General features: G+C 35.8%; 1 protein-coding gene across 2 annotated transcripts in view; it reads left to right on the top strand.

Annotated features, from left to right (window-relative positions):
- CDK13 (cyclin dependent kinase 13) overlaps positions 1–13341 on the top strand; it is a 117639-nt gene that overhangs the window by 80947 nt on the left and 23351 nt on the right. For both annotated transcript variants that reach the window (XM_004441469.3, XM_087435353.1), the window contains exons 8-9: positions 12045–12146; positions 12243–12320. In XM_004441469.3, the coding sequence (XP_004441526.2) occupies positions 12045–12146; positions 12243–12320 (180 nt within the window). The remainder of the gene's footprint in view (positions 1–12044; positions 12147–12242; positions 12321–13341) is intronic.

Genomic DNA, 13341 nt, shown 5'->3' with positions numbered 1-13341 from the left:
TTTGCTTGAAATACATTTTTTGAATGATTAGATTTCAGTGACAGTTCTTTAGGCGGAAATTCTGCTTAATTAAGGATTCTGTTTAGCTGGTTAATTGAGATTTCACTGTAGTTAGATCATATTTTCTTTTTTTTTTTTTAGTAATTTTATTTATTTATTTTTTCCCCCAAAGCCCCAGCAGATAGTTGTAGGTCATTGCTGCACATCCTTCTAGTTGCTGTATGTGGGACGCGGCCTCAGCATGGCCGGAGACGTGGTGCGGCGGTGCGCGCCCAGGATCGAACCCGGGCCGCCAGCAGCGGAGCGCGCGCACTTAACCGCTAAGCCACGGGGCCGGTTTTCTTAATACAAGTTTGTGTCTGTCATAGTTGAATATAAATCCCTCTCCTTTTTTGTTTCTCATGGGCACTTCTCCCCACCGTGTGAAATACAGAGAATCTGAGGAGAGAGGAGAGGGAGAATTCAAAGGCCACCACTAGGAGAGCATGACCAAGTTTGTGTTATAAGGCTCTGGGCAAGAAAAGGCAGCAGAGAGAGGTTGTTGTTGTTGTCAATGTTGGGTGTTTTTACCTCGGGAAGAGGGAGAGGATAATAGGCTAGTGGCAAAAGGGAAGAAAGGAAAAGTGATGTTAACCAGAAATGGAAATGAGCCACAGGAAAACAAAAGGTCATTACGATGACCATATCCCAAATATTGGTTCTGAAATTAGAAAAGAAAAGCGTCCACTATGGTTTCTGACAACTAGGGAGAAACACTAAGGGAAACAAGACAATGAGTTTCCTGTAATTTATTTAGATGTAGTGATGATAATAGAACAACAGCAAGAACTAATTTTTATTGAGTATTTATTATGTGCCAAGCACTGTGCTGAGTGTTTTACAAGTATTACTATCTCATAGTTGTATAACAACTCTATGCATAAGTACTATTATTATACCCATTTTACAGATTTGAAAATGATGCCCATAGAGGTTAAATAACTTGCCCAAGCTAATAGGTGACAGAAGACTTCTAAGATCATGCTCTTAACCACCATGCTGTAATTGCTCTCTACATTGAGATTTGCCTAGAAGACATAATTTCCACATAGAAGTCAGATATTTACTAAATATATGGTATTTCCCATTTAATTATTTTCTATAGCCTCATTTTATATATATTTGCAAAGAAGAAAAGAATTGTCCAGTATAGTATTCCTAGTCTTAAGTGGCCTGAATGGAGGTATTTCCAGCAATGGGGACACTGCTTAAGCAAAATCCCCTTGACTCCTTGTGGCATCTTTTTATGTGCAATTTTACCTCATCTACTAGACAACCTGCTCCTTGTGGGCTGGATTTACAAACACATGGCCCAGGTTCAAGTCAATTTACAGTTTGCATGAACTTGGACAAGTTACTTAATCTCTCTACACCTTAGTTTCCTTATGTGTAAATGGGGATAATATCATAACTATTACAAAATTCCTTCACTGTACTTTGCTCACAGAAGACATTCAGTAAATAATATCCTGTGCTTGTTGCTGTTAATAAACTACTGATGGTTGGTTGAATATCCTTGTGATGAGAGGCTAGTTTCTCCCTGATGTGTTTGCTCTTAGTCCACAGTATTGTTGTACTTTTTGACATTTGATTTTAGCCATATATTGGGATTTAGAATAAAAATATTACTCTCGATAATCTACTGTAATATTGTATATAGGATGAGGTGCATCAGTTCTTATTTTAAAAGGATATTTTTGTTGAAATTTGTTGTTTGGGGTTTTTTTTAAGGCAACTTTATTTCTTTTTTTATTTTTTGATCCCCTTCACCCATTTCTCCCACCCCTGGCAACTACCATTCTGTTCTCTGTATCTTTGTGTTTGTTTGGTTTTTTTTTTAGATTCAACATATAAGAGAGATCATGCAGTATTTTTCTTTCTCTGTCTGACTTATTTCACTTATCATAATAAAAAAAAATCCTTTCTTGTTTTCATGTTAGATTTCAGTGGAGATGCAGAACAGCTGAATTACCATTTTCCATCTCATTCTTTTTATGCAGATATTTCCTCACATTGGAATAGATATGTTCCAGAAAAACTGACTGTAGAGCCAAATTTTATAGATCAAATTCCATTTTTCCATTGATTTCTCCTTTTAAAATGGAATGCTGGGTTTCATTGGAGTGCCAGGGGTGTGATACGTTTACTGAGCCATGGTCCCGATTGCCCTGCTGAACTGATAGAGAAATTTTGAGTTTAGAGAATTATTTATTTATTTATTTATTTTTCCCCCAAAGCCCCAGTAGATAGTTGTATGTCATAGTTGCACATCTTTCTAGTTGCTGTATGTGGGACGCGGCCTCAGCATGGCCGGAGAAGCGATGTGTCAGTGCACGCCCGGGATCCAAACCCGGGCCGCCAGCATCGGAGTGCGAGCACTTAACCGCTAGGCCACGGGGCCGGCCCTAGAGAATTAGAAAATTTAAAATCCCATAACTTTGCATCTTCAGTTAATATATACCGAATTTTTCTGCTTAATTAAATTTGTAAGATAAAACTTGGTGTATCATTTTGTTTCATAAGCAAATATCCTATCCTTCAGGAGTTTATGTACCTCTTTATTTATTTATTTTTTTGTGTGAGGACGATCAGCCGTGAGCTAACATCCGATGCCAATCCTCTTCTTTTTGCCAAGGAAAATTGGCCCTGGGCTAACATCTGTGCCCATCTTCCTCCACTTTATATGGGATGCTGCCACAGTATGTCTTGACAGGCGGTGTGTCAGTGCGTGCCCGGGATCCGAACCTGCGAACCCTCGGGCCGCCGAAGCGGAGCACACGCACTTAACCGCTTTGCCACCAGGCCGGCCCCTATGTACTCCTTTAAAACTTCTCTTTTTCAGATTCTAGTAATTCCAATTTTTTAAATTCAGAGATGTAGGCTTAATTTAGTGGAGTGATTTTAAGATACATATATTGTTCCAGCAAATTTTAATAACACACATCTAATAACACATTCCTAATATTCTAAATTCTGCCTTTAGCAGACTTACTGTATTGTCCCAAATTTTGGATATTTCTTGAAATAAACATATAGCAAATGATTTTTCATTCATATTTCTTTGTTGTTATAAGCAGAAAGAAAGGTAAGGCTTTTTACCATAATATACCTATCCAAATGTTAAGTCATTTTGAAGTATTTTATAAGTAATTAGCTATTATAGATAGCATAACTGAAGTGTTCAAGAAATTACTGCAAAATTTTTTGTTTCAAAATAGCGCAGATTTCAGCTTATCACTGTAATACCACATCTCTCTCACTCATTTGATTTTGGATATCTTTTTTGAATTTGAGGAAAACTAGATAGAGTTACAGCTTGTGCATAGGAATTGAACATTGAGGGTGTATGACCAATATGGATCTCCTCTGTCATGTGTGCTATCATAGAAAAAAGGAAAACCACTGGGTTAAAATTAGGGGGAATATGATTCCTTTAAACTTGAAGAATCATTTTCTTATTTTGAACATTAGTATTTATACTGTGTCCCATTTGGCATTGAGAAATATAGAACTTTAGAGCAAAAGTTTTTGCCACATTTCTACATCACCTCTTCATTTTTTCAGTAGCTATTTTAAGTCTAACTTTTCCTGAGACTTTAGCCACGAAGATATATCTTCTTCTGAGTTTTTATTTTACCAAGTCATTGCTCCAATGCTTTTCCAAATGACAGAGGATCTTTTTTTCTTTATGTGACTACCCCTTATGAAAAAATGTGTTTTCCGTATAAGTTGAAATTAATTGCATTTTCTAGAGAAGAAACTATAACTTAGCACGTGTACTTTTTTTTTTTTTTTTTTTTTTTTGGTTAGGAAGATTAGCCCTGAGCTAACATCCATCCCCATCTTCCTCTACTTTATATGTGGGATACCTGTCACAGCATGGCTCGATAGGCAGTATGTATGTCCGTGCCCGGGATCCGAACCTGCGAACCCTGGGTCGCTGAAGCGGAGTGGGAGAACTTAACCACTACACTACCAGGCTGGCCCCAACATGTTTACTTTTTTAATACAAGGAACGTAAAACCCATAGGCCTGAATCAGGAAACTTTGGCTCTAATCCTGACGTTGCCAGTTAACCAGTTGTGGAATCTTGGGCAAGTCACTTAATCTCCCTAATCTCATTATTCTTACCTTTAAGATGAAGGATTTAAAATCTCTAAAATCTTTACTTATTGCATATTGAAAAACATGTCTTTCATGGTTCTAAAAAAGTTGCTGTGATCAAAATATTTCTTAAACAACATTTTTGAAAGTAATATCTCCATCTAGTGGCTTTTCATAAAATTGCCATTAAAAACAAAACTAAATTTTCCCAAAGCTATATAGCTGTTAATGAGAGCGAAAGAGAGAATTACCTCTTGCTACTTGTTCAAGGACTAGATGAAATTATATTCAGGGTTAAAATTGCCTCCTTAACGCTGGTCTTATTACTTGTGTTCTTATCTTTTCAGTCAGGGTAGAATTGTAGTCATTTTAAAGACAGGGATCGTATTTAATTTTATTTATTTATTTATTTATTTTTTGTGAAGAAGATCAGCCCTGAGCTAACATCCATGCCAATCCTCCTCTTTTTGCTGAGGAAGACTGGCTCTGGGCTAACATCTGTGCCCATCTTCCTCCACTTAATGTGGGATGCCGCCACAGCATGGCCTGACAAGCGGTGTGTCCGGTGCGTGCCCGGGATCTGAACCCAGGCCGCCAGCAGCGGACCACGTGCACTTAACTGCTATGCCATGGGGCCAGCCCCAGGGATCGTATTTTAAATTTTGCCTTTTATATGCCTTAAAACAAAAAACACATTCACAGTAAATGCTTGATTAATTCTGATCCAGAAGAAGATCATCTTGATCTGGAGGACCCTCCTAAAATAAGATTAGTGCAGGGAGCTTTGGATTCTAGGCAATACAGAGGATCTTCTGGGAGACCCTGGACAATATTGGAACTGTGGTAATAAGAAGGTCACTAGTAACATATGAATAACAATAAGTAATGTGACTAAACAAGCTTCAGGAATAGAAATCTCATTTAGATCACTAACTTAACAAGATGAAGATTAAATTGTACTTCCTTTGGCCCCAATGGAGTAGCTTACACTTTTTGAGCATGTAAAATGGGAAAGGCAATTTAATTCTTTAGGGTACGGTGTTCCCCCTCCTTAGATAGGGGGAATGTCATCCATTCCCTTAATGATGAAGACTTACAAATCTAAATTTCAAGTCTTGATCTTTCTTCTCATCTCTAAACTTATGTGTTTAGTGGACATCTCCACCTAGATGATCTAGGTACCTTAAATTAAACATATTGTTACAAAACCTGTCTTCACATTCCCCAGAAAAGAGTCTTGTTCCTTTTCTTTTATACCCTGTTTTAGTTAAGGGTATCCAGTCACTCTGACATACAGATATGTCTCATATAGACCATAGAATTTTATTGGTTTTCCTGCCTCTGGTCTTTCTTACTATTTTTTTTTTCTGCCTTTCATATCATCTATCATCCCCTGCCCCCAGATGATAACAATGTTGAACTATTTGCAGTTCCCTAAACAAGTGAGCTCTTGAATCTACACAGGTTCTTTCGTTTCTTATGGAATTGTACTTCCCACTAGCTCAGTCTGACAGAGTTGGTTTTTTTCTCCAGTATGCAGTTTGGGCATTACCTCATTTGAAATCTGCCGCAAAACTCACAGGTAACGTTGAGCACATCTTCTTTTATGTGTCCAGAGTACATTATTCATTATTTTATGTAGTACTTAAGGTGTACTATTATAATTTATAGCTGTATTTACCACCAGACTTTAAGGCTCTAAACAACTACAACCATGGTTTGTTGGTTGGCTGTTTGATTTGGTCCAACCATCTGTTACTCCTTAGTTGGTACAGTGCCTAGCTCAGAGTTTTGATACATATTTGTTGTTGATAAAGAAAGGAACAAACTTAACGAGCATTTGTGCATGGTACTTTATTATATATAGTCCCCTTTCACAAGAATTATTTTAAGGGAAAGCAGTCCTCTGATACGGGTAGTGAAAGTGTCATTATTCTTATGCACATTTTAAAGATAAACTGAAGTTTGGAAAATTTAAGTGTATTTCCAAGATCACACAGTTAGTAAGTAGTAGAGCTAAGAATTAAACTTGGATCTTTTGACAGAAAGGCTGTTTATTTTCGTTATACTGGAGTGCTTCCCTGGTAAGACTGTGGGATCCAACCTTGATTTATCTGAAAGTATCTTCCAGGTGGAGAGCTCTAGGGGCCTTGAAAGTCTGATTTGGAGGTACCATTAGGCTGATGGCAGTTTTTTTAGTGTTCTTTTGTAGCAAATAGTCTGCTGAATGTCACTGTCTCTGCTCTCTTGCCCTTCAAATATTTTTTGTTTTTTTTGCCAAATGATGTATGCTCATTTAGTCTTCCAGCAGGTTAGCAAGTTGTGTGATATTTTCATTTCTGAATCTCCCTTAAAGCTCCTTAAATATCTAATGAGAAGTCTGTAAATGAGAAATATTTGGATAGCATCAAATATTTAAAATTATCTGATTTCACATGAAAGTTTTATTTACAAGTCTGATGACTTGACATTTTAATGTGTTTTTAACCACATTAAGATAGATGGTTTAAAAAAAAGGAAGTTTTTTTTTTTTTTTAGGTGTTTCTTCCCTAGCAGACGAAGAAATAGTATCTGCTTTCTTTTCAAAAACTGTTAATGAGGTTTACAGATGAAGATATCCAGTAGAAATTGAAATTCAGAATATTTAACATTAAGACCACTATTTCTAGATCTTTACAAAGTTTATTTTCTAGCCATCCAAGAGTAACACCTTATTGGAATTACTATCTTATTTTTCTAATTTAATGGCAGAAGGATTTTGTGTGTGTGTGTGTTTTGCTGGGTTATGGAATTTATTGCTTGGAGTTTTAACTTGAATTATGGGAGTGAATTGAGGTGGTTCATTTTCTAGTTTTAGAATTTTCCTTTTTAAAGTGTATTAATGTATTCTATAACACCTAAGAACCTGACTATATGTTTTTCAGCCCTGTTTATTTTTCAATAAGAGTGAATTTGTTTTTTTTGAAAAGATTGGGTAGACATCTCTCAAGAATATAATTTTTTTTCATCCGTGAAAGAAAAAATAAAGCATTATACGTGTGGTGTCACATCAGTCTACATTTTCTCTTTGTGATCTAAACAGGACTCTTTAGGATATTGACAGTGGGTAACCAAACCTAATAGACCAAGTTCGAAATGTTCATTTTTGGGGATTCTGGATTTTTATTTATTTGTCTAACTTTGAATGACCTATTTTCATATTACAACAGTACTTTAGTTTTCTTGGGATTTAAATGTCCTAGTTTCAAAACACAGTTTCAATGCCTTTTACTTTTGTTTTTACGTTTGCAAACACAGCATCCTAATCATAACATGGAATATTTTCTTGATAATACTATAAATGATTATTGAATTGGCTGATTCAAAATTGAGCTTATTCTCTGCTAACTCCACCTACCTTGGAATTTGCTTTTATGATTAAAGTCCTTCTGTCCGTGTACTTTCTCAATGTTTGCTTCTTTCTCATTAAACACTAAGATGGAAAGTGGGACATGGCCCCTATTTTGCAAAAATTTTGAATAAATCATCACAAGTTTTTCCTTGACTTTAATAAAACAATCATTTTCATTGTCTTTTGTCAAATTTAATTTGTAAAAGTGTATTAAAAACTAGTTTATGAAAAGCTTATTTAAAGTATTTATTGAAAACATAATTATAGCACCACTGTCTTCTTGAAGGTTTTCTAACCATCTCTGTTCTCTCCTTGGCTTATCTTCTTGCCCTAGAAAATGAGCACTTGCTCAGCTTTCTTAGGGAACTGATGGTTTGTTGTGATTGGAGCAAGAACCAAGTGATAAAGAATGTTATAGGCTTTGTGTGGATATTCTCTAAGAGGCAGCAAAAGACAGACCAAGACCAAGTCCCTGGTCTCATTTACATGGTGATGAGAGAAGGTAGACAATGAACCTGTGGGGTAGAGGAAAGAATTTAAAATACTAAATGCTACGAAGGAAATAAAATAGTGACTGTAGAGTCGCTATGGGCATGGGGGTGGCTGCTGGGGTAATTTTAGCTACGGCAGTTAGAATAGACCTCTTTGAGGAAGTAAAATTGAGCTAAGACCTGAGTGATGAGAAAAGGATAACTTAATGAAGACCTACGCAAAGAACATTCCAAGTAGAAGGAACTTAACAACTGCAAAGCCTGGGAACAGACTTGGAAAGTTTAAGGACCAAAAGGTTGCCCAGTGTAAAAACAGAGGGTGAGATACTCGGGATTACGTTCTTATCAGCTGAGGTACAATTTATTTTATTTACCTTATTTTTTTTAGTTGCAGTGGGAAATCGCTGAACAGTTTAAGCAAGTAGGTGATATGATCTGGTTTTATGCTTAAAAAAACTTTAAAAAGTGGAGGAGGGAGACTGGGGTGGAGGCAAGGAAACTAGTTGAGAGACTGTTGTAGTAGTACCAGTGGAAAGACAATAGGGGCTCAGATTTCCTTGAAATTGTGGGAAATGGTTACATGTAGGTTCTGTTTTGGATGTAGAGTTGACAGAATTTGTTGACAGATTAGATGTGAAATTTGAAGGAAGGGGAATCGAGAATAACTCCTGGATTTTTGACCTCAGAAGCTAGGTCGGTGTTAAAAATAGGTCCCAAATTTCTTTTGTAGGTTTGGTAGGTGTTTGTGCAGTAGATTCTGAAGGAGACATGGCATTTGTGCTTGTGATGAGTTTAGTTAGCTGAAGGCTCTCCATGTTTTTCTCAAAAATATAAGTTATAGTCTAAAAGAAATAAGGGCAGACTTTATTATATGTGTTGTTGGAAAAATGAAGCATTTTAGAGCTAGTTTAAGTATTTCCTTTTACGTATATGATTCTTTTTTCATTTCTTAGAAGAGTTTTTAACAAAGTTAGCAACTCTGGTTTGTATATTTTAACTGGGATTATCCAGAACCCTCAAATACTTCAAGGGCCTAGGATCTTGCTCTGAGCTCTACTTTGCCTTTTATCTATCTAGACCAGGTAGCTGGCTGAGCTGCCTGCCAATTTGGGGACACACTCATGGCAGTGCTTGGTTTGTTGGGGATACTGTGCTGCTTATCAGGCCCTAAGGTAGGGAAGACCATAACCATATCTTACCTCCCCTGATTGCCCCAGTCTTGTGAATTCCTGGGATTATCTAGGGGCAGAGTGTTGGAATCTTATCACTGAGCAGATAGAAAGTCTTTGATCTCTACTCTGTTGATATTTCAGTGACTGTAAAGAAAAATGTCGAGATGGTACTTTGTTTTATAAAAAGTATATATCAAACTGAATATTTATTCACTTCACAAATGAAAGAATTTCCACAATTTTGAGATTGTATTAGTGTTTTAAAATTGAACTTTCTGGGTCAAATTTTACAGTTGAATGTTTTTTCTCAGTCTTTACCTAGTTCTTTATTTTTCTTCTGACAGAAACTAAGCATTTGGAAATATTTGGAAAAGCTATTAATTAGCATACGTTATATATTTTTGCTATACATTTAGAAGTATGTTTCATCTAGTTTTGTTTAATCATTTTTGAAAATTTGCTAAATATTTTCACTTCTGAATTTGATAAGTTAATAAAAAATTAAACTAGTCTAATTTTAACTGCTGAAGGTGACTGTCTTCCAGATGTTGCCTAGAACTTGATATATAGTGTATAAAATAATAATCTTTTATTTAAATATTCCTTTTTCAATAAAATTTAGTAACTTTAATTTGTGTAATTTCTCCACATAATAAAAAACAAATAATGCTTTTATTTTTTTAAATATATTTAAAAATATTTCTAAACATAAAAAGATTAAAAATTATTTACAGCTAGATTTATATTAATTTAAACATTTTCTTGAGACTGTAGATATCTAGTTGTACTTTAGTAACAAGACCATAGGTCTCATATGCTTATAGAACCTTGGAATGTTTTAGAAAACTGGTCATCCTAATTTTCACAGACTTTTTTCTCCCACCCAGCTAATTCACGTATGTCACCTAAAGTTGTGGGGCCATATATGTTAAGGTGTCTGCCCTATGCCCAGCATTGTTCTGGGCTTTGTATGTGGGGTTCATAATAAAGAATGGTCTCTGGGGTCTTGTGACTTTCTGGGAAGATAGAAAACATAAAATAGAGAGTTCAATACAGTGGTAAGTATGATATAAATTTAAGACTGTGAAAATCTATTGTAAGTAGAGATCAGATTTTATGGAAATGAGTCTTTCACTGTCTTGAAGGAGGTATAGGATTTGAATGAGAGAAAGAAAAGGAACTTCAAGTTTAAAAGGAGTTAAGACATAAAGAGGTGAACATATTTTTAAAGAATAATTAAGTCCAGCTTAGTTAGAATATCTAAGAGTTTAAAAGATCTCACTAATGTGAAGATAAGTGATGTCAGTAAAGAAATAAAAATCATTAAGAAAAGTAATTATGGGGGCCGGCCCAGTGGCGTAGTGGTTAAGTGCGAGCGCTCCGCTGTTCGGATCCCCGGCGCACACCGACGCACTGCTTGTCAGGCCATGCTGTGGCGGTGTCCCATGTAAAGTGGAGGAAGATGGGCACAGATGTTAGCCCAGGGCCAGTCTTCCTCAGCAAAAAGAGGAGGATTGGCAGATGTTAGCTCAGGGCTGGGCTTCCTCACAAAAAAAAAAAAAGAAAGAAAAGGTAATTATGTCAGAAGAATTTAATCCTAATTTGTTATTGAAAATATACATCTTAGACTATGCTCCTTATTTTCACAATGTATACCAAGGGTCAATTAGCCTTTTTTCCTGGGTTTGGCACACTGTTAACTATAATCCTATCTGTGGTAATACTGTGATGCCCAGATCCATGGCTTATAGTACAAGTGTTTAAATTATTTGGAGAAGTTTGGCAGCAGAGCAGATCAGACTGTTGAGGTCTTACACTACCAGGAACTGCAGACCTCCAGTTGGCAAGAGGGAATTGCTTTATAAATTATATGCTCCTTTTCCTTCTTCCCAAAACTGGTCCAGGTCCACACCAACCTCAGGTAAATGGGTTTGGAATACAGCCTTCCTGGGAAATTTCCTGTAATATAGCCTTTGAGTCCTTGTGTTTTAGAGGATATCTGGAAAGAAAGAGAGGTTTAAAACTGTAGACCTACTTATCACCCTGAAGTACACCCTAACCACAAATCAGTCAAAGAGCCACCTCTAACTTCTTAGAATCCTTTTTATTCATGTGAATCAGCTAGAACATGATCATTCTCTGAGGACTGAAAACACTTTGCCAGAGAATTTGTACTGTGATGGTCAAACTTGTCCTTAATACAATTTACTAGATAATCTCTTCTATGGCAAATAAAGAGGTAGCAGTATGTATATGTCCTCTTTGTTAGAAGGTGACAAAGGAATCATCTGATAAAGTATACCTGTTGCTAGTGGTTTTTGCAGCTTAGACCTCAACTACTACAGTCTACATTTCTATACTTTATATTCACATACTAAAGTGGGTTGAAATCAATTAAATGTTGCCAAAGATATGCCCAGTTGAAAACTTTTGTTAGGGTGGTTGCAATTTGAACTACATCTTGCTACACATTAATAATTTGCCAGATTTGGTCAAAATCAACTCCCTTTAAATCAGTTAATCCCTTCAAAAGTTATTATGGAAAGGAAAACAGTACTGAACAGTATAGTTGATAAAGACCTTTCTTTGATTAAATTACGGTTAAAACCAGCCAACTCCTTTTTATTTTTATATGTTAAGGGCATTTTTCAGTTAATCACGCTCTCACATGTATTTTATGATCATATATTAGATGTCATAGCATGTCTGTGTTTAGTTAGGCAGATGAAAGTGGTTTTTTAGTTAGGATTGTAGGATCACTTTGATTAGCCAAAATAATATTTTCCAAGAAGATCTCTCTTATTCTAACAGGTACTAACTCTAAAGAGTATTTTCTGTGTTTTTTAGTCGGCCATATACTAACAAGGTCATCACTTTATGGTACCGTCCGCCTGAACTGCTGTTGGGAGAAGAACGATATACACCAGCTATTGATGTATGGAGCTGTGGGTAAGATAGGCTTATTGACTGGTTTAATTTACTTGAAACTTTTGTTAGTGAAGTAAAATCATATCATTTAGTAATGATGGGTATTTTTTCCGTTAGATGTATCCTTGGTGAACTCTTCACTAAAAAACCTATATTTCAAGCAAATCAGGAACTTGCACAACTAGAATTAATAAGGTAAGCTTATGATTGTAGTATTTGCTGGGCAAGGGGTAGTTGGTCTATGTCATACTCCACAGGAAATTTAAAATATTTTGAGCTTGTGTTTTCAGGAGAACAGCATGTTTCTCTTGAAGGCTAGTGATTGCTGAATGGAGGAGAAACTAGAATGCAGGCATTTTGGTACTTGATCTAGTAGAATTAAGGATCTTCAAGTCCCTAGATCTTTTGTGATTAAATCAAAGGGCTTGAGACCCAAAAGGTAAGACTGAGAAAGAAGAGTAAATACAGAGGAAGAGAGAATGAATGGTAGATAGTTTTTTTTTTAAGTGTGGAAGAATAGAAGAATTAATATCTTGGGATTTTGAAAAGAAATACTCTATTTTATTTACATATATGCATACACTTTTTAAAATTATTTTACTGGGGTCACATTGGCTCACAGCTATGCATACGTGTTTATATGTATCTAGATATGTATGTTTACACAACGAAATATATGCACATACCCACTAGCATGGGTCTTCATTATTTGGAGCCTATCATAGGACCTAGGTCATGAGGAGTTATTCATACATGTTAGTCACCTTTCTCTTCATCTAATGTTTTAAAATAAATTTGTTTTTTTTTTTTAAAAAGAGCTCTGGTTTTCATATAATAATGTTAATTTGCAACTTGTAAGATTTGCATGAGTGTTTCAAAATATGGATGAGAGCTTTTAGGAAAGATATTGGTATGAGGCACGGATACCAATGTAATATGAACCTTACTCGATTAATTGATGCTCTCCACTGCTTCGGTAAATAATACTAGCTTGATAACGTGGCAAGCTGAGTGTTGGTAGCCAGTAGACTGCTGCTCTCTAGTAAGACTATGTATTTATCCCCTCAGTTGAAGAGTAGGATGACCAAGAGGTAGTTGTTTACAATTTTTTATGCTAATTTTTTATTATTTCATATGTTGTTTAATTAAATATAGACATATGCATGCTTTGCAAAGACTTAACAAAGGTGCTTTCAAATTAGGGGTGGGAAAGTAA

Source organism: Ceratotherium simum, chromosome 1 (genome assembly GCF_057802395.1).
Source record: "Ceratotherium simum simum isolate JZ-2026a chromosome 1, ASM5780239v1, whole genome shotgun sequence".
Classification (NCBI taxonomy): domain Eukaryota; kingdom Metazoa; phylum Chordata; class Mammalia; order Perissodactyla; family Rhinocerotidae; genus Ceratotherium; species Ceratotherium simum.
This window is presented reverse-complemented; position numbering and strand designations above follow the sequence as displayed.